Source organism: Sorex araneus, chromosome 9, assembly GCF_027595985.1.
Source record: "Sorex araneus isolate mSorAra2 chromosome 9, mSorAra2.pri, whole genome shotgun sequence".
Classification (NCBI taxonomy): domain Eukaryota; kingdom Metazoa; phylum Chordata; class Mammalia; order Eulipotyphla; family Soricidae; genus Sorex; species Sorex araneus.
The window spans coordinates 4,399,293-4,419,014 of record NC_073310.1 but is presented as its reverse complement, the minus strand read 5'-3'; the positions used below and the strand labels follow the sequence as shown (position 1 = coordinate 4,419,014).

Genomic DNA, 19,722 nt, shown 5'->3' with positions numbered 1-19,722 from the left:
GCCAAGGTTTCTGCAAAGATCAGAGTTGTAGGCGGGACCTTCAAATATTGTGGTAACAAATCAAGAGTCTGAAAACTTTTAATTCACATGTAGCAATTTGTACATTATAGTAAAATTTGCATTATTCAAGAATAAGTTACTTGTACAGTACATAAACAATACATAAAATTTGCCAAATGCCTTCTGCCTATAAGGATATAATACAAGATGGATCCGCTTTCCGTGTTGTCATTGTAATGTGCTTCTGTGACACATTAGATGTCAGATGTATCCTTTTAAAGAGGCAGCCCGTACTAGACCATCAAGATCCTCTAGCCTGTGGGGAATGTTAGAGCTTACATGGTGTTTGCGGTAGCAGACTGCACCCTGAATAAAGCACGAAGGACGCTCAGGCAACCATAGGAAGAATTCAAGGCCTTGCTTTATATATAAAGAAACTGCTATGTAAAATAGTGTTCTCTGGCCCAACATTTTTAACGATTGCTATTCCCTTGTCCTACATGGTCCAGAAATGATCAGAGGCAGAAGATCACACCAGATAAAGCAATGTGGATTGCTGGTCTCAAATTCAAGGCAGGTTAGTTGACTTAATTCTGTTGACTTCTTTGGTGCTGGTGACTGTTAGTTTGTAAAAGTTCATTAAAGTCAGACAAAGGAAGTGACGGCGCTGGGAGTGCTCGAGCTCTTCTGAAGCTGCATCAGTGGCACTGGCATCCAGACAGGGCAGCTGCCACTTGGTCCCTGCCTGTGAGGGCAGCACACACAGGTCCCCAAGCTCCCTGCTGCTGCTCTAGCAGAAAGGTTAGTGTCGCTTCTCGGGCCACACTTTATGTTGGAATGTATCTGAACTGTGAAACGGTGACTTCCGATTCTCTGAGCCCGCAGTGGCACTTTGTAGATAGTGGGTCACACCTGCTACTTGGCTGTGCCTGGCTCAATGGCCACCCACCACTACCTGCTAAACGAATATTAAGAGGCCCCCAGAAAGGCATACCCTTGGCTGGGACTCACTTGACCGCCCAGCTGGCCCTGTCTGCTGTGCTCTCTCCAGTTAGGGGCTGAGGGGAGCTCAGGGATCCCAATCCGGTGAGCCACATGCAAGGGAAGCACTTTACTTCCTCAACTCACATGCTCGTGCTCGTGCACATCAGCATTCATGGCCTAGAGAAATCTGCTTGACATGTAAAGACAAACGTCGCAGGCGATGTCTCGAGTGGTAGAACAGGACTGCCTTAAAAATGGACCGTGCGCTCAGCTCAGGGCTGGCTCTGCTTGCGAATCTAAAAACAGACTATTAGGGGCTTTTTGTTATATTTTTGGGCCACACCCAGTGGTGCTTGGGGCGGTCACCACATTTAAGGCATGTGCTATAAAAGGTGGCCATTTGCCCCTCTTCCCAAAAAGCTCTCAGGAAATTCTGTAAGTCTGACCTCACGGAGCACACAGAGTGGCTGGTGAAGGGGAAAGCGCGAACCCTCGCCCCCAGTAAGGCAGTACGCCAGGTTTCAGTCTGTGAGTGATGTGGTATCAATGGTTAGCTGCGTAGAACGCCCAGTTTCCTAGAAGCCACTACAGTGAGGCTGCCAGCTGGGTCGTGAGAGTCGCTCTGTCACTGCACCCCTTGTTCCTCAGCCTCCCCGCTCAAGTTCCAGGAGCCAACTGCTCTGAATCACAAGCAGAGCTGCAGACGCGCTGCGGGCGCCCTGGCTGGCGAGGAAGGAGGCTGTGGGCCCCACTGGAGCACATCCCCTCGCACGGAGCAGTGGCCAGCTGCAGCAGAAAGGCCCGGAGAAGTCGCTTCCTCCCTGGCCACACGTCCCGTCCCTCAGTACACTCTTGTCAGAAAGCTGCTGGAGAGCAAGATCCAGACTGTTCGTAAGGCACCGGGGTAGGCCCGACGGGGCCACACGGACTGCTCTGGGGCAAGGGGAGGGGGTGCTAGTGGGCGGGGCTGCATAGCCGGCTCTGACGCCACACGCTGCAGGGGGCAGTTAGTTCCACAGTACGATGGAGAAGCAATGGTTTAGTTTCGAAACCTGAATCCTTTTAAAAAGTTAATCTGAGGTAAAATGTTTAAAATCATTTTTGACCTTTAGCTTGTCCCTCTGCCAGAGCAGGGTCCTGGCCGGGAGTGGGAGCGGGACAGGCGTCTCCCGGTGGCCAGCCTCGTGAACTGAAGCTATAGTGGGAAACCGGGAGAATCTGGGCTTGTTAGTGTTTTGGGCTTCCTGATTGCCCCACCCCCACCCCCAGTAAAAAGTCTGTCCTTCGCTGTGACAGCGTCAGTGAAAGGGAGAACGCGTTTCCACTGCCAGCTCTGCTCCCGGGGACGCAGGCGGGCGCCAGCGGCAGCTGCGAACCAAGACTACCTCTGTAAACAATAGAAGCCGGGGCCGGGTGGCAGGGGTAGGGGCCCTTCAACAGGCCTAACGGGGGGCACTCCAGACTGGCGCGCGCAGTTCCCAGTGCCCCTTCATCTCTCTCTGGAAGGAAGGAAAGAAAGTTACATTCGCAAGTCCCTCCTGGGCAGCAGGGGCCGTCAGAGGGGCGTGTACTGGTTGTCGATGGCCCGCAGGTGGCTCCGGGACGGGGAGTCCATCTCATAGTCGGGGTCGTGGGCGCGGCCAGCAGGCTCGGGCTCCAGGTGCCGCAGGCTGTTGGCCAGTTCCTCGGGCGAAGGCACCAGGTGGAAGATCTGCTCCGAGGGCGAGGCGCGGCCGGGCGGTGTCTCGGGGCCAAGGTGGGGCAGGCCCAGCTCCGAGTCCCAGCGTGAGAGGGAGAAGGGGAACAGGACGGTGCTGCAGGAACCTGGGGACAAGGGACAGACACCCGGTTGGGGGACACGGTGTCACCCTCTGCCCTGGGCCCCATGGAATCATTTGCTGGGGTCGCACCTGGAGGCTGCGAGACGACCACCACGTAGCTGGACAGCCGGACGTCACAGGCGCCGCCGCACTCGAGGGGGATGGGGGACGTCTGGAAGTGGTGCAGCATGGCCACGACCGAGGGGAAGTGCAGGTGCTGCACCCGGCACTGGCCGCGCTCCGTCAGGGACAGCCGCAGGTGCTGCAGGGACAGGGGGCTCGGCTCAGGCCCGGCTGGCGGGGCGGGGTGCGGGGCAGGGCGGGGCGCGGCCCTACCTTGGCGATGCCCTGGAAGTTGAAGGTGAGCACGTACTCCCCTCGCCGCGTCTCGCTCTGCCGCACCAGGAACACGCCGTGCGCATCGGGGCCCTGCAGCTGGACCAGCTGGGCCGCCTTCACGCGGGAAATGGGGCCGTGGAACCAGGGGTAGCAGGCCAGGAAGTGCTCAGTTTTCTGGCAGGCTGGGTCCAGGAGCCCCCCAGGAGAAGCACCTGGGAGAAGGGGGCGGGGGGCTAAGTCTCCGGTCCCAGGCGGCCACAGCCCTGGGCCAGGCCTAGCCCCACGCACCTTGGTTCAGGGAATCCGTGCTCCCCCCGGGGGAACTAGCCGGGCCGGGCTCCAGGGCTGCGGACTGCGTCTCTGTGTCGGCGCGCTCCGGCCTGCAGGGGAGAGGCAAGGCTGAAGGCTGGCCGGGGGCTGGGAGAAAGCAGCCGGGGCCGGGGCCGGGGCCGGGCCTGCGCCTCACCCTTGGCCTGTGCATTCCCGAAGCTCAGCCATCCAGGAATTCAGCTGCTGCTCATCCCCCACCTCGAAGATGATGTCCGTCCGGTCCTTCACCTGGCGGGAAGGAAAGGGGGAGGTGTGGGACCCCGAGCTGCATGTGCCGGCTGGCACGGGGGCGTGGGGGACCCCACTGCTCACCTTCAGCACGAAGGTGTAGAGGTTGTCGGGCATCTCGAGGCGCGTGCAGCGGCGGACTTCCTGGATGCTGGAGCAGGCCGCCTGGATCCGGGGCTTGGAGCTCTGGGGGGCGAGAAGGCTGCAGTGTGAGTGCTGGCGGCCGCCCTCCGCGCTGCACTGCCAACCCAGGGAGGGTCTATGCACCCCCCACCCCGCCCCCCCGCCAAGCCACGGCGCCTCCTCTGTCAGAGCCCCCGTCAGGCCACCTCAACCCACATCGCTCCCGCGCGGCCTTCCGAAGCACACACTCAAAGCATGCACCTGCAGGAGGAAGTCGGCTCTGCGGCGCTTGCAGGAGGGCCCCCTGCCCTCCGCCAGCCAGAGCCCTCGCCGCGAGTCCACCTCCTGGGTGCTTGCAGCAGAGGCACAGGGAGGGGGGAGGGCGGCGGGGGCATTCCTGGTCTGGAGAGGTTCCAAGCTTTGTCTCCCCTGCCAGAGGCAGCGGGAGTCATCCCCAATGCCACACGGGTGCCCGCGCTCTGGACATGGGGCAACACCCTCCCTGCCCACGAGAGTAACTGGGGCCCTGCCCTGGTGTGGATACGGCCACCACGGGGCCCGAGTGACCATCTCCAGCCAGATGTCTTACCTCACCGGTAAGCGGGTCTCCCCGGGGCCTGGACCAAGAGACAGGCGCTAAGAGCCCGGCGCCTCTGAAAGATGGGGCGCACGGGGACTGTGCCACCACCCCCGGGGAGCAGGGCCGGTCTGAGTTTCCAGCAGCCACCCCCACCCCCGTCTCCTGTCTGCAGAATGGGTGCACTTAAAACTCACAGCCCCCCTCCCCTCCCTTCCCCCTGCTCTGCAGTCGGCACTGCCCAGCCCCTTGGCTCGGGCCCTGGGGTCCCCGGGAGGAAGTGGGCCAGGCTCCCTTTCAGTTCCGCTCTGGCCCCGGCCAGTGTGAGTGCTGAGATTAACCGAGAAAGCCGCTGGTTTCGCTCTGAGTGTGGGCGCTCCGTGCCAAGCCCAGCACTGAGGAACTGCTGAGCTGGCAGGCAGATGTCCTGTGCCGCCCAGGTCCTGACTCCTGCTGCCCTGCCCACGCCAGCGGCACGCCACACCCTGGGCTGGGTGCCAGCTCCCGTCTCCAAGCTTCTCGGGCGCGCCAAGGTTCTGTGGCACCCCACATCCTACAGCTGCCATTATGGGGCTCGCGCCGGCACCCAAACAGCAACGCCAAGGGCAGTCGCCCGCTTCTTTCTAACCTCTGGTTACTAGGAAGGCCAAGGCCGCAGACAGGCTGGCCGCCCCTCCCTGGGCGCCAGGCCCTCTGCCTTAACAGCCCGAGCCCCACCGTCCAGGGCTGCTGGGGTGACACGCGACAGTTTGCAGGCGAGTGGTCTGAGGCCAGCTGACGGCGCACTGCTGGGGTGGGGTGGGGGCTCCTGCTGTCCCCACCTGAGCATCTGCCACTCCAGCAGGGGGCAGGTAAAGTGGGGAGGGCAGGGACCTGGGCACCTCCGGCCTGGGGCATCGCAGACCTCTCGCCCCACCTCCACCTGCCGCTCTCGGGGTGCTGCGGCCTGTCCCCGCACGATCCCAGGGCTGCGAGGCCCATGCCCAGCTGCCACCAAATGGGGGCGCTTGCAGGAAGCGCACTCTGGAGCGCCACCGACACCCAAAGGCAGCAGACCTACATGTTCTCCTGCATGGCACCAGCGTCACCCCAGCACTCAAGGGTCGAGCACAGGCCCCCACAGCGACCCTGTCCCCAAAGGGACTGTGACCCGTGAAAGGAACAGTATGTTCCGCAGGTTCTCCACCTCCCGAGGGTCCCACCCCCACCTCGCAACAGCAGAGGGACTGCCCGATGCAATTCCTCCTGCAGTGACCTGGTCTAGGTGCCATTCACGTGCCGGCCACATGGATACCCTCCGGGCAGCATCTCCACGGCCAGAGCCAGCCCCCCCCACCCCCACCCCCAAGGGTCCTATCTGCAGGGTGAGTCCTAGAGGACTCAAGGCCACCCAAGAGCTTAGAGCAAATTCCGGTGCCCGGTCCTGGCCGGAGACTCCCGCAATGCCCGGGACACGTGTGCTGCCGGGAGCAGGGGTGGGGGACACCGCAGGGGCGTCCAGAGCACCAGACCACTGGGTGGCGTAACTCCCCGGGAGAGGACCCGAGTCAGCCAGAGGCTCAGGGTGCAGGGGGGATGGGGCTGAGCCCGGAACAAAGCACGGCCATGGGGCCTGGAGCGACAGCATAGCGGGGAGGGCGTGTGCCTTGCACGTGGCCGACCCGGGTTCAATTCCCAGCATCCCATACGGTCCCCTGAGCACCGCCAGAAGTAATTCCTGAGTGCAGAGCCAGGAGTGACCCAAAAACAGGTATGACCCAAAAACGAAAGAAAAAAAGCACGGGGCTGGAGCCATAGCACAGCAGGGAGGGCGTTTGCCTTGCACAAAGCTGACCTGGGTTCGAATCACAGCATCCCATATGGTCCCCTGAGCACCGCCAGGAGTGATTCCTGAGTGCAGAGCCAGGAGTAACCCCTGTGCATTGCCGGGTGTGACCCAAAAAGCAAAAAAAAAAAAAAAAGCACGGCTGTGGTGAGAAGGGGAAGCCTCGGCCTGTCCCGCAGCACGAGCCCCGCGCGAGAAGGAGCAGAGCGAACCCGAGGGCCCCAGGGACCCGACCTCCACGCCAGGTGTGGGAATCAGGCTGGCCTCCTGCTGGCTGCCCACACCAGCAGGTCCCGGGCCTCTACCTCTCCAGCGCAGTGGACACGCAGCTCTGCAGGGAAGGCGGGGGAGAGGCCCCCAGACACCACCAGCTCCCCACTCCTGGCCGCTGCCACGGCACCGCACCCTCCCCCCTCTGCGCGGGGTCACAGGCCAGTGTGGCAGGGACACGGCCCTGAGTGGGGTGGGTCCTCTGTGGCTAGAAGTGACCCTTCGTGAGCGCCTGGCTGTCTCGGAGGAGAGCTCCAACGAGCCAGAGGTGGCGCGCAGGAACCCCGGGGGCAGGTCAGCCAGGAGAGGCAATGGCATCCCCATGTCCCATCCTGAGGCACGCAGGGGGCGCGGGGGGCTGGCTCCAGAGCCGGGCTGCCAAGCTGGAGCCCCGGGCCACGAGCAGAGCACAGGGAGGAGGCGCGGGACTGGGGTCCCCCTGCAGCGTCCGCTCCCTGGCCTGCCCGGAGCACCCCCAGGGTAGCCGCGGGCCGGCCCGCCCGCCGGGACGGGAACAGGTTCCGGGCCGGGCCGGGAGCGGCAGCTTCAAGGCGGGCCCACGCTGCGAGGCCGAGGTCGGAGGCCGGCCCGACTGGCCTCCCCCTCTGGCTTATCAGGCCAGACCACAGTTTCCGGGCGGCGCTGCTGCCCCCATCTGACAGCCAGTTCCTGGGGGGCGGGGAGCTGAGCGGGCTTCCAGCTGGGGCCCAGCACTGGGGGGGACGGCGGGGGCGGGGACAGTGGTGAAACGTGCCTCGGCCCCTCGGGGTCTCCCGGAGAGAAGGGCCCACAGGGGACGCCCCGGGGCCGAGCCGCCTCCCTCGGGGCAGACGTCCTTGGCCCCAGACGCCTGTGAAAGGGACAGATGGGCCGGGGCCGCCCAAAGCCCACGTGTCAGTGTCCCTCCGGGGACAGAGGCCCCCACAGAGCCACACGAGGGGACACAAAGGCCCTCTCAGACCCCCACAGAGACGCCCCACAACCAGTCAGGCGCCTCTCGACGCCTCCCAAGACGGGGGCGTGCGCAGCTGGGAGAGCGGAACCCGCAGCCGCCCCGCCAAGAGGGCCAGGCCAGAGGCCCGCAGAGCCACCAGCGTCCCGAGTGCCCACGTCCAGCACCACCCCTGGCCTGCTCCAGGGACAGGGCGCTCTGTGGGCCCAGGAAGCCCAGGAGACACCCTGCCGCACGGCCATCGGAGCACTACTCAGGGAGCCTCGACAGGCCTCCAGTGACACCAAACAACAGGAAACGGCACAAGCGCCCAGAACAAAGGCGGCAGAGGCCAGGATGGTGGGGGCTGCTCCTGCTCCCCAGCTTTGGGCTCGGGGGGCAGGTTCGACCCCCAGACACCGCAGGGCCTTCTGAGCACCACCAGGTATAACCCCCAGGCAGAGGGAAAAATAAAACCCGGGTTGGGAAGGCCTGAGGCGGAGCGGGACAGAGCTGCCGCGAGAACCGCAACTCGGCAAATGCCTGCACCGTGCGGCACCAGGCTCGCACCCAGCACGCGCCCCAGCCTGAGGGTGAGTGAGGGGCCACACCCCGAGGTGCTCAGGACGCCGGGAGGTGCCGGGACGAGCCCAGCAGGACTCTCACCCCTGCCAGGCTGGCGCCGGGGCTCCCCACAGTGCCCGGGGCGGGTCCCAGCGCCGCGTGGCGACAAGCGGGACCTGGCACACGGGCACAGGGCGGCCCGGGGGGCCGAGGCCGCGGTCAGGCCGCGCAGCACAGCAGGGAGGACGGTCGAGGGGTAGGACAAGTGACACGGGGCAGTCCCGAACTCAGCACACACCCGCACCCGCGCCCAGCACAGCAGACACAGTGACGCTCCCAATGGAGACCAGGAGCCAGAGACGGAGAACTCAGAGGCACAGTGCTCACCCGCGCTTCCCTGCGTGGGACGCGCCAGAGGAGACGGGCTGAGACGGCACCAAGGGGACAGACAGCCCAGCACCCCCGCAGGGCGATACAGACAATGCCCTTCCCCAGAGGGTCGGCCCCCCCCACCCTGCAGGAGTCGGCGCTGGGTGCGAGCAGGGGCTTGGCACACATTGGGGAACCGGAAACCCGCAGGGCTGGCCGAGGGGCTGACGGGTCCCAACACTGGGAGGCGCTGCAGCCGTGAGGCCGGGCTCCATCCAAAGACGCCCCGCGAGGCCAACACCTGAGGCCACACCTGGCAAACGAAGGTCCCAGGAGGGCTGTGAGGGGCAGCCGAAGGGTCCGGCCCATCCTGGCCCCACGCGGCCCCCCAGCAGCCAGGAATGACCCTCAAGCCTGCTCGAAGCTGCACCCAGAGCCGGTCACTGAAAGGCCAGAACCGTGCGACATGGCCAGCAGGGAACGAGAAGCCTGGTTCCAGAAGGTTCCAGAGCAGGGCCCACTGCCACGTGGGAGCATCGGGGTCCCGGCTCAGGCCCCCGAGGAAGGGGCTGCATCCCCAGCTCAGAGGGGAGGTAGGAGACGTGTGGCCCCCACAGGAAGCCGCGCGCCCCTCTGCCCGGGAGGAAGCTGCCCCAGGCCCTTGGCATCTCTTTCCTTTTCCCCTCACGGGGGTGGGGGCGCCGCTCGGAGAGGAGATCCCCCGCCCCAAACAGGCCCGCTCCCACGCCAGCTCCTGAACCCTGACACCCTGCCCAGGAGGCCCCCCAAGCCCCGGGGGTCGGCTGCGGGGCAGCACTGGGAAACCCTCCTGGGGCCGCCGGAAGCGCAGAGGCCGGGAGCTGGGGGGGAGGGCCAAAGTCCTTCCACACGGGATGGAGCGAGGAGGGAAACTGAGGCGGAGAGCGGGAGCTTCTGGCGCTCCGGAATGTCCGCACCATCTGCTCCCTCTCCCCACACTTGCTCCCGCGCCCCTGCCCCCCTCAGGGCGCCTGTGAACAGGGGCTGCGGCGAGCAGGTGGGCACCGTGCCAGCGGGTGTCAGTCTCCATCCTCGCTGGGATTCTCCAAGCAGCACAGGCAGGGCCTGGCTGCTGGGCAGCGGCCACCCCCCCGCCCCCCCACCCCCCTGACAGATGACGATGTGTCCAGGGGGTCAGGCTCAGAAGGCACAGGGGCGGGGGGCAACTGACCCTGCTGCCCTCCGGGGCGCCCACAGCCCGGCCTTTCCTGGGGGGCTCAGGGCTGGGGCGAACCTCGCCAGGGAGCAGACGCCACGTGGACGGGGAGACCCCCCCCCCCGCCTGGCCCGGTCCAATGGCAGCCGCTGGCCTCAGTCTCCCCGTCTGTGCGGCCCCTCCGTGGGGCGCCTGGACCGAGCACCCACCCCAGCACGCAGCCTCAGACAAGCCAGTCTGGGCTCTTCCACCAGCTCCTGGGTCCCTGCAGAAACACGGGCGACACACGGCCGGCAGGAGTCCCCCGACAACCCCGTGCAGGAGGCCAGCAGCACGCGGCCCCGGCCAGCGAGGGCCCTGCCACAGGCGGGCCTGTGTCCTCTCCTTAGTGTGCTTTTGGGTCCCACCCGGAGATGCACAGGGGTCACTCCTGGCTCTGCACTCGGGGATTACCCAGGCAGTGCTCAGGGGACCGCATGGGATGCTGGGAATCGAACCCGGGTCGGCCGCGTGCCAGGCAAACGCCCTCCCCGTGTGCTACGGCTCCAGCCCAAAGACCTGTGTCTTCTAGAAGAATCCGCACCCAGCCCCATGCCAGGCCTCGGGCAGCCCAGCCTCCTCATGCAAACTCCCCCGTCCCCAAGGCCAACAGAAGCGGGCCCCGCGCGGCCAGATGCCTCCCATCCTCGCGTGTCCCCCTGCGGCTGGCCCCGGGCTCGGCTGGCCCCGGGACTGACCAGCTCCCCGCATCCACTCTTGGCTTAGCCGCTGCCCTCGCCTTCCTTAGCTTGGGCTTGGGGCCCACGTGCTGGTGCTCAGGGGTCACTCCTGGCTCTGCACTCAGGGGTCACTCCCAACGGGCTCAGGGGACCAGAGGGGTGCCGGGGATTGAACCCGGGCGTACAAGGTGAACCAGGTGCGTACAAGGGAAGTGCCCAACCCTTTATACTCTCTCTCTGGCCCCTGCACGTCTCCAGCAGCACTGGGAACGCCCCCCCGCCCGGGCCCTCCCCTACTCCCCAAGCTTCTCTGAGCTTTGGCCAGTGACCTGCCCTCTCTCCTCAGTCGGAGACCACCCCCTGGGTAAGTGCAGGGTCAGAGGTCAGGGCTCTGTGGACAGGCCTGTGCGTCCCCCAGATAACTCAGGAACTGTTGGGGCAGCACCGAGGCGGGTCCAGGGTTCAGGCAAGAGTGGGCTGCAGGCTGGGGCGGGGGGCATCAGGCAGAGCACCAGACCGTGCCCCGCCTCACACCACGGGGCAGCTGACCCCGCAAAACCGGTGGGAAAGGCCTCAGGACCCTGGGCAGATACAGGTCTCAACAGACCCCCAAGACACGGCCCCACGGGAAAGGAGCTGAGCTTTAGGGAAACGAAGGCCCTGGGCCGAAGCCATAGTCCAGCCGGTGAGGCGCGGGACTGAGCACCGCCAGGAGTGAGCCCTGAGTGCTGAGCCAGGAGGAACCCCTGAGCATCTCCAGGTGTGGCCCAAAAACCAAATGAAAAAATTAAGGAGCTGGGGCGGGAGAGATAGTAAGTGGGAAGTGCCTTGCATGTGGAGACCCCGCACACAGAACAGGAGTAAGCCCTGAGCGCTGCCAGGCGTGGCTCAGAAAGGTGTTTTTAAACCAAAAAGAAGTTGAAAATAAAATAAAATGTAAGGATCTAGTGGTGGGTCTGGAATTGGAGCATCATATGTGTGGAACTCAACTATGAATAACTGGTAAATCATCATACCATGATTTAAAAAAAAAAGTTTCTAATAAAGTAGGGCCAGAAGAAGAATCCAGTGGGGAGGGCGCTTGCCTTGCATGTGGCTCAGTCCCCGCACCCCGTGTCCCCCCGAGCACCGCCAGGAGTGATCCCTGAGTGCAGAGCCAGGAGGAAGCCCTGAGCACAGCCAGATCTAGTCCCAGACCAAAAAAGTGATAAAATGAGATTAAATAAAGGAACTGTGTAAGGAACAAAGTCCCCGGAGTGGAAAAAAAAAAAAACCCACCCAGAGCCAGAGCCATTATTTCCCACGCAGAGGGGCAGAGTGGCCCGCAGTGGCCCAGGTCTCTTACAGGTCAATACGGCTGACAAGCCACTTCCAAGGCAGACCAGTGCCAGGGGCCAAGCCACACGGGCACCAAGGGGAGCACGAACCGCACCCACGACAGGGCCATCCACAAGATCCCCGGCTGCACGGGGGACATGCACGACCGCTCTGGGCCACACCTGGGGCCCGGATCTCCCCCCCCCGCCCCCCACCACAGCGGCACGTCTCCTAACGCCAGCCCAGAGCGGCACAGGCCACAACCAGGAGAATCAGCCGTCTACACGGCGGGACACCAGGTACCACCCGTGCCCACACACACCTCATCACTCAGTTGTGGAAAACGCGACCAGGGAGCCAGGGCCGGGCGTGTGCGTGTGCGGCCCGGGAACCAGAGGTGCGTGCGTGTGCGTGTAGGGGCAGCTGACGTGGAAGCAGCAGGAGGGCCCCTGGGGCCGGGGACGCTCAGGCAGACCTGAGTCTCTGCCAGAGCTCCAACCCCACCACAGCAGGCGCTGGGCCTGCCACCATGAGGCACCACTGCCTCCCACCTCTACATCACTGTCGTTCCCTCCAGGGCGCCCCGGACGCCAGCCGCCAGGGCGGGGCGTCACACTGGGTCACCACTGCTGGGACACGGGGATGCGCCCACGGCCCCCACACCTGCCACGGACAGCGGGAGCCCTGCAGCCTCGGTCAACATCAGCCGGGCGGCAGCAGGACTCCACGGTCAGGAACCCAACCCCCGTGGCCCGGCTCTGAGAGAGGGTCCCTAGAGACCTCCGGCCGAGCTGCCACGAGCCCACGACACCGAGTGTGACGGCCCTGCAGTGCACAGGGTTCTCCAAACCCGCCTGCCAGCGAGCACGGGAAGTCTGCAAAGAAGGGGCACAGAAAACCCCACCCACCCGCCCTGCACTCCTGCCCGCCCCCGACCCCACCTCCACCCCGCATCCCTGCACTCCTGTACTGTCCCCGATCCTGCCCCCCACCCCCACCCCCGAGCACTCCTGCCCCGCCCCCACCTCGCCCCCCTGTACTCCTGCCCCGCCCCCCGCCCCCCACCCCGGCCCCTGCGCTCCCGCCCGGCACCCCTGGCCGGTGCCCACCCGCGCCCCGCTTACCTTGGGCGGGTCGAAGAGCTCCAGCACGCGCTCGGCAGCGCCGTCGGGGCCCCCCGCGCGCCGCAGGGCCAGGCGCCCCCGCTGCCAGCGCGCGCCGCTGTCCATGGCCGCCTCGTCCGCCAGGCTGTAGCGCAGCGCCGCCTCCTTGAGCGCCTCAGCCGGCGGCTCCCGGGTCAGGCTCCAGGGCAGCAGCTTGCGGGCCGGGCCGGGCCGGGCGGCGGCGTCGGGCGCGTCCCCCGCGGGCGGCAGCTCCCCGGCCGAGCGGCGGCGGAACAGGTGGCGCAGGCCGCGGCGCAGGTGCTGCAGGGCGCAGGGCGCGGGCCGCGGCGGGGCCAGCTCCTCGGAGCTGCGCGCCTTGGGCAGGCCGCGCGCGGGGCCCGGCTCGCGGCCCGTGTCCCGGTAGTCGCGCGCGGGGGGCCGCGGCGGGCGCGCGTCGCGCACCTCGCGGCAGAAGTAGCGCTGGAACAGGTCGGCGAAGTGCAGCGACACCAGCTCGGCGCGCAGCGGCGCCTGCTGCGGGTGCGCGCGCGCGAACGCCCAGTACTGGCGGGCCAGCTCCCGCGCCGTGGCCACCGCGTGCCGCTCGCAGAAGTCGCTCCAGCCGCGCGGGCACGGCGCCGCCGGCGGGGCCGCGGGCGCGGGCGAGGCCGAGGGGGGCTGCAGGGTGGGCCCGTTCATGGCGGAGACCGAGCTGGAGCGGCCGGGCTGCAAGACACAAAGCGGGGTACGGGGCCGTGAGCGCCGGGCGGACACGCGGACACCCGCCCCGGCGCCCGCCCCGCGCCCAGCTCCACGCGCGAAGACCTGGGGGCGCTGGACGGTGCGCGTCCAGCCCAGACCGAGGGGGAACCGGGCAGGCTCACGCCAAGGGCCATCGGGAGCCGGGGCCCCGTGCCCGGGTGACGCGCTCGCCGCGGGTAGCCCGGGGCCATGCAGAGCCACCTCATCCGGATGTGAGAACTGGCCCAGAGACGCCCCCACGCTCTAGCCTCGGGGGCAGAGCTGGGAGTCACCCTGCGCACCACTAGGTACAGCCCGAACCACAAATGAAAACCCACCAATGACAAGGGAGAGACGCCAGGACACGGTGCCCGGGCACCCGCGCCCCCGCCTCTGCTGTCCACGGTGCTGAAGCCCGGGTCTGTCCCGGGAGACGGCCAACTGCCCCCTCCAGGCCCCACTCTGTGTGCCTGGCACCCCCGGCCCGGCCGCCACTCCCCTCCCTGCGGCCCCTGCCAGCTGCCGCCCAGTGGGCTCCCTGCCCTCAGGCCTCCTGCACTGCGTGCAGCGCGGCCTCCCAGAGGCCCCCCAGAGGAAGACTGCAGGGGTGCGGGAACCTGACTCGGGCTCTCCCGCCACCACCCCCGTCCCGTCTCTGCACCCAGGCCCAGGGGGTGACCGCACAGGCAGACACCCCGGGGGACACAGAAGGCACCTGGGCAAGGACACCCCTCCCCCCACCGCGGGGCTCGTCGCGGCTGCAGGAGGGAGGGAGGGTCTGACCCGTGCATGGGCAGCTGCCCGGTCCACACCACGGCCACACAGGGAGGCAGGCCTGTCCCTCTCTGTCCCCTCCCACCCCGCCCAGCAGAGGCACCCTCCAGGAGCCGCCCCCACACTGGTCGCCTGCTGTCACTCCAGAGCCAGCAACTGTCCCCAGCCGACCCATAGCTCCAGGGCGCCGGGAGCCCCTCCCAGCTCCGCCCGCACCCCCTCCCCGCCACCGCACGCAGCAGCTGCTCAACGAACGCCAAGCACACGCACGCCAGGACCAGCCGACTGACGACTCTGGCAGAGGTGCGGGAGCCGGCACCCACCAGCGTCCCCTCCGGCTGGGTCCCCGCACCTCCTGGTCGCGCCTGTCCAGTGCGTGAAACCCTCGGCTCACCTCCCTTCATGGCCTCTCGGCGGCCCAGCTGTTAAGGCCAGATCGGCAGGGGCCTCCCTGAACCGTGGCCCACCCACCCCCCGCGTCCATCACTCCCTGGCAGAGGCCGAGAGCCCCCAACAAGAGCACTGTGGGTTGAGCACTGGCTGCCCTGCCAGAAAGACCCCAGAGCTGAGAGGAAACCCTCCCCCAAGGCCTGGCCACTGCCTGCAGCCTCGCGAGGAGGGGGTCCAGGAGGGGCTGACGGCCGCCCCTCTAGCCAGCCTCCCCACCCCCTGCAGACTGTCCGGGAAACGGCCATGAGGTGAGGACAAAGCGACAGTCAGTGACACAGAGGCGAGTCAGTGACAGCTGCACACGGCCCTCAGTGTCCTGCTCTGTCTGTGCCTTCTGGGAAGGGAGGGCACACCTGGCAGTGCTCAGGGACCTTCTACAGGGCCACGTGCGAGCGAGCGCCCGCCCCACTGCAACATGCCCCTGCTCTGCCATAACCACCGGGGGGGCAGGGCGGGCCAGCAACAAACCCACTGTATAGATGGGAACACTGAGGCACGGCCTTTCCGAGGCCACAGGGCCAGTGAGCGGAAGAGTGGGCCTCCTTATGTGATTACAGGAAAGGCTGTGGGGGTCCAAGACCCCCATGGCCCCCAGGCGGAACAGGGGGCTCCACTCTGAGCACAGGCCCGTCCGCGGCGCCCAGCCGAGGGGCGTGCAGGATGCTTCCTGCCAGACAAGCGCGAGCCCCCGGGCCGGCCAGCAGCAGCACAGCCAGGCTCGGGGCCGTCCCCAACCCCCTGGCAGCCCGGAAGCCTGTGCTGGGAGGGGAGTGATGGCTTGGGGGGGCGGGGGACATCTGTCCCCTGCAGGAGCATGTGAGGACAAGGGCCCCCCGCACCGAGCCAGGGCCCCAGCCCGGGGCTCTGTAAATACAGGGGGGGGCTGCAGATGCGCCCCCCCCCGTAGGGCTCATCCCACCTACTCCAGTGGCTTCAGTTCACGCCCTTACTGGGCCCCCCAACTCACCGGGGCCTCGAAGGGCGACCCAGTGGGTGACCTGAGGCTGCGCCCCTGCCTGGGACCCTGTTACCCAGGACCCCCACGACGGGGGCAGGGCGGCAAAAGTTCCTTCACCTCTGGGAGAGAGCCGGGGCTGCCACCTGCCCGGACGCAGGGCCCCGCCCCCCGCCCCGCTGGCAGCGTCCTGGGCAGGAAGTCTCCACCACCAGGGTGGCCTCCGGCTTGCTCTGACCACTGGGAGAACGTGTCCTTCCCACCTCCACGGCTGACAACTCCAGGAATGCTGACCATCCCCCCCCTCAAGGAAGCCCAGGGAGGCTGGGGGGGGGGAGGCCCAGGCACGCCCACCCGCGGCCCTCACACACTGGGAAGGCGGGGCCAGGGGGCTGCGAGGCGCTGTGGGCTGAGCCCTGCAGGCGGGGTCAGTGCCCAGTGTGGCCCTGCCGGAGGCGGTGGCTCGGGGACTCGGCCTCCAGCACAGGAAGCCGCCCCCGCCCACACGGCTCTGGAGGCGGAAAGGCCGCGGCCAGCACGCGACTCACTCACTCCCTCCTTCAGGCCCTGGGGTGCAGCCCGGGGACCCCAACCCGGCCGCTGGGCAGGGATCGCGCCCCCCCCCCCCGCCTGTGCAGCTTCGGGGAGGGGGGGACTCCAGCCTGCGCCCAGGCCCTGCACCCCCGCACCCCCCCTAACCCAGGCCAGACCCTGTCCCGGCCCTGCTCCCGCTCCCGCGCCTGAGTCAGGCCCTGGGAGCAGGGGCACTTGGGGGCAGGGGCAGGCTCCAGCCGGCCAGGGAGGGGCCCACATCCGGGCCGGCCCCCAGGGGCTCCCGAGGAAGCCTGCAGGCGGCCCCCCTGGCCGACCCCTGACAGGGTGGCGTGGGAGGAAAGTTCTCGCAGCCATCTGCTCTCCGTTTCCGGCGGGGGCGGGGCGGCCGCCAGGGGGACCTGCTTTCCGGGGGACACGGCCCTGGTCCCGCTGCTGGGGTGCTCGGGGCCCCCAGGTCCCGGCCCGTGGGAGCGTCCGTCCAGCTGCGGCCGCAGACAGGCCCCGTCCCCTGGGCGCACCAGGCCCCCGGAAGCTGGGGACTTGGGGCGCAGGGCTCCTGGGTCCAATTAGGCCTGACTCAGCGAGTGACCCCGGCTGAGTCACTTCCCCTGGGCAGGCTGCCCGCCTCAGTTTCCTCAGGGAGGGGGGAGCTGGGAACAAGTCGCCTGGGCCCCCCCGCTGCGGCCAGAGCGGGAGCCGCTTCCTGCTCGAGCCAGACCAGGGGAGAGGGCGCGAGCCCCCACCCCCACCAGCCCGGGGACCAGTTTTCTTTTCTCTTCCCAGGGAACTGGGCAAATAGGTGCCATGTCCTCCTGGGCACTGAAGGCGGCCACCCACTCGGCAGGCACACGAGGGCAGGCCTGGCACCCTGGCACCAGTGTGCCCAGGGCAGAGACGAAACGACCCAAGTCAGAGAGGAGAGGGGACAAGCACAAGGTCATGCGGCCAGCACACAGCCCCGGCCCCAGGCCAGGCGGCCCCACTCGGCCTCCTCCGAGCTCACCTGCGCGCCCGCGCGCCCCCAAGCAACGGGCTTCTCGCCCGCCGCGCAGGTGAGGTTCCGTGAGGCTGGCAGAGCCCAGACGTGGTGCCAGAGCCCAAGCAGTCACCAGGAACTCGGCACGGACAGAGCCCCGTTTCTAACGGCAACAGGAACGAAAGGATGAATGAACAAGTGCGGGTGAGGCGTGGGACACGTGAGGGGCCCCCCAGGGGTCCCCAGCGCCAGCCCGCCCGCCCGGTGGCTCTGCGGGTCCGCTCTCACTGGGGAGTTCCAGTTACCAGAGGGCCCGGCACGGGGGAGCAGGGAGGGGAGAAGCCCAACAGCCACAACGCACCCGCTCACACGCCTCCCCGCCTCCCCCCAGCAGGCCGGCCCCCAGCCCACACACGGGGAAACTGAGGCTGGGGTTTATGTGTACGCCAGGCCTCACAGCCACGAGCACCACCCCGTCCTCCTGCCGCACCTGCAGCCCATCAGTACCAGCTCCTGGGGCAAACTGAGGTTCACAGCATCCCCTGCCCGGTCCCAGCTGCAAGGAGGCAGAGGTGCGGTCTCGGCGAGGCCCCAGGCCCTTCTCGCCACCAGCCTATGGCGGCGTCCAGTGGTGGTGGTGGCCCGCGGGGACCCGGCGAGTCCGAGGAATGTTCGCCCTCAGCCCCTCCCGCAGGGGGTTGTGGGAAAAGACTCGGAAAAGCGTCTTCAAAACTCTCTGCAACTTCCCCATGGGCCTGGCCTCTCACCCGCTGACCCCGGCAGGCCCAGGCGGCCCCTGATCCCTCTCCCCGCTGTGAGGGTTGGGACCCCTCCCCAGCTGTTTCCGCTCTGGAAGTCAGGTCGGAGCAACCCAGGCACAATGCCCCGCGGGGACAGTGGCACTGGCACGTAAACTGGGGGGGGGAGGGCTGGGGTCCCCAGGAGCCTGGCAGCGGGTGGGTGTCAGCTGCCCCGGGAGGCAGGGGTGCTGGCCAGGTCAAGGCCCCTAGGCAGGCTTCCTCGCCAGGCCCCGGGCTGCGAAGCCCCCTCCCGCAGCCCAATTTCACTTCCTCCCACCCAGCGGGACCAGCCCCGGGTCCTGGGGGGGGAGTGGGGGCGACCAGATGCAGGCAGTGACCTCGTCACCTAAATCATCTTCCTGACCGGGAATGGGGAAGAGAAACAGGAGAATGAGGAAACACCAAAAGAAAAAAAAAAGGGGAGGACGGGCAGGGCGCCCCCCCAAGTTCCTCAAATGCAGCCCGCATTACCCCAAAAGCCCCAGCGCCCCGGGCGGAGGGCGGGGGCTCGAGCACAGGCGCCCGAGCGGCCCCTCCTGGCCCCGGGAGGCGGAGGCGCGGCGGCCCCGTCCCCGAGGGCGGGAGGACCCCCCCTCCAGCACCCTGCGGGGGGGCGGCGACCTGCCCGGGGAGACCGCGGCTCGGGGCCGGCCGCGGGGCCCGGGGGGACCCCCGGGGAGCCGACCCCGGCGGGGAGAACCGGCCCGCCGCGCGCACGTGGAGCTGCGGGCCGGGGGCGTCGCGGCGCTGGGCGCGTCCACGCGCGCCGCGTCCCGCCGGCTACTTTCACTTTCGAGGCCCCGGCGGGCGCGGCGCGCGTGGACGCCGGCGGGCGCGGCCGCGCTTACCTGCGGGAGAGGCGCTGGGGGCCCGGCCGGCCCATGGTGGCCCCGCGCCCGGGCCCCGCCGGCGGCGGCTCAGGCAGGAAGCCCGGGCTCCGGCAGGGGCCGGCGCCTCCTCATTTCCGCCGCCGGGCTTGACAGTCGCGAGACGAGGCGCCCCCGGGCCGCCGCCCTGGCCACCGCGGGCCGCGACAGTGCGGGCGGCCGGCGGGGCGGACGCGGGGCCCCGAGCCCATGCCGGCCCGCGCCGTTATGTAAAGCGGAACCGGCGGTGCGAGCCGAGCCCGGCGGGGGCGGGCGGCCGCCGGGGGCGGAGCCTTCTTGGAGGCGGAGCCTGAAGAGCCCCGCCCCTGGTCCGGATTGGTCGATAGGACGGCCCCGCCCACCAGCGCCCCGCCCACCCGCCCGGCTCCTCCGCGCCGGAGCGTGTCTCAGGAACAGGTCGCCGACGCGGGCCTGGAGAGAGGCGGAGCCTCGGGGGGCCACGCCCACAGCTCGCCCACTTGCTCGCAGCCTAAAGAAGGGCATGAACGGGCGGAGGGGCGGGGTCTCTATGGTCACGCCCTCCAAGGGGGCGGGGGCGTCCCAGGCTCCGCGTGAGGGGGCGGGGCCTTTGCGGGCGGGGGCGGGGCCTGGCCGCGGGGCGTCCGGGGGGCGCGTCCCGCCGGCTCCCTCCTCCCGGGCCTTATCTGCGCGCGCCGGGCCGAGCGCGGTGCAATAGCGACCGCCGCTTTCATCATCACCCGGGGGGCCGCGACTCCCGCGCCCTCGGGCCCTCGCGCTCGCGCTCCCCCCCGCTGCGCTACTTTGATTTGCCTTCTGCGGCCCGGTGCGAGGTGGGCGCGTGGACTCAGCCCTGCCGCCCGACGCACGGACGCGGCGGGCCGAGCAGTGTCCACTCTCCTCCTGCCCCGACGGGAGACACTGTCCAAAGC

At 67.9% G+C, this 19,722-nt stretch overlaps 2 protein-coding genes across 2 annotated transcripts in view; both read right to left on the bottom strand.

Annotated features, from left to right (window-relative positions):
• Positions 1-19,722, bottom strand: part of ACAD10 (acyl-CoA dehydrogenase family member 10) — a 259,705-nt gene that overhangs the window by 190,913 nt on the left and 49,070 nt on the right. The gene's annotated exons all lie outside the window — the stretch shown is intronic.
• Positions 61-19,084, bottom strand: SH2B3 (SH2B adaptor protein 3). Its single transcript, XM_055146614.1, has 8 exons — positions 18,794-19,084; positions 12,716-13,420; positions 3,786-3,887; positions 3,610-3,701; positions 3,432-3,523; positions 3,141-3,355; positions 2,895-3,066; positions 61-2,808 (listed from the first exon to the last, which is right to left on the bottom strand). The coding sequence occupies exons 2-8, from the start codon at positions 13,391-13,393 to the stop codon at positions 2,540-2,542; spliced, it is 1,620 nt and encodes a 539-aa protein (XP_055002589.1). The 5' UTR covers positions 13,394-13,420; positions 18,794-19,084; the 3' UTR covers positions 61-2,539.

Coding starts and splice junctions, on each gene's coding strand:
- SH2B3 (XM_055146614.1), bottom strand. CDS start 13,393: ATGAACGGGCCCACCCTGCAGCCCCCCTCGGCCTCGCCCGCGCCCGCG. Junction 3,702..3,785: donor TCTACACCTTCGTGCTGAAG/GTGAGCAGTGGG, acceptor CCTTCCCGCCAG/GTGAAGGACCGGACGGACAT. Junction 3,067..3,140: donor ACTTCCAGGGCATCGCCAAG/GTAGGGCCGCGC, acceptor CTGTCCCTGCAG/CACCTGCGGCTGTCCCTGAC.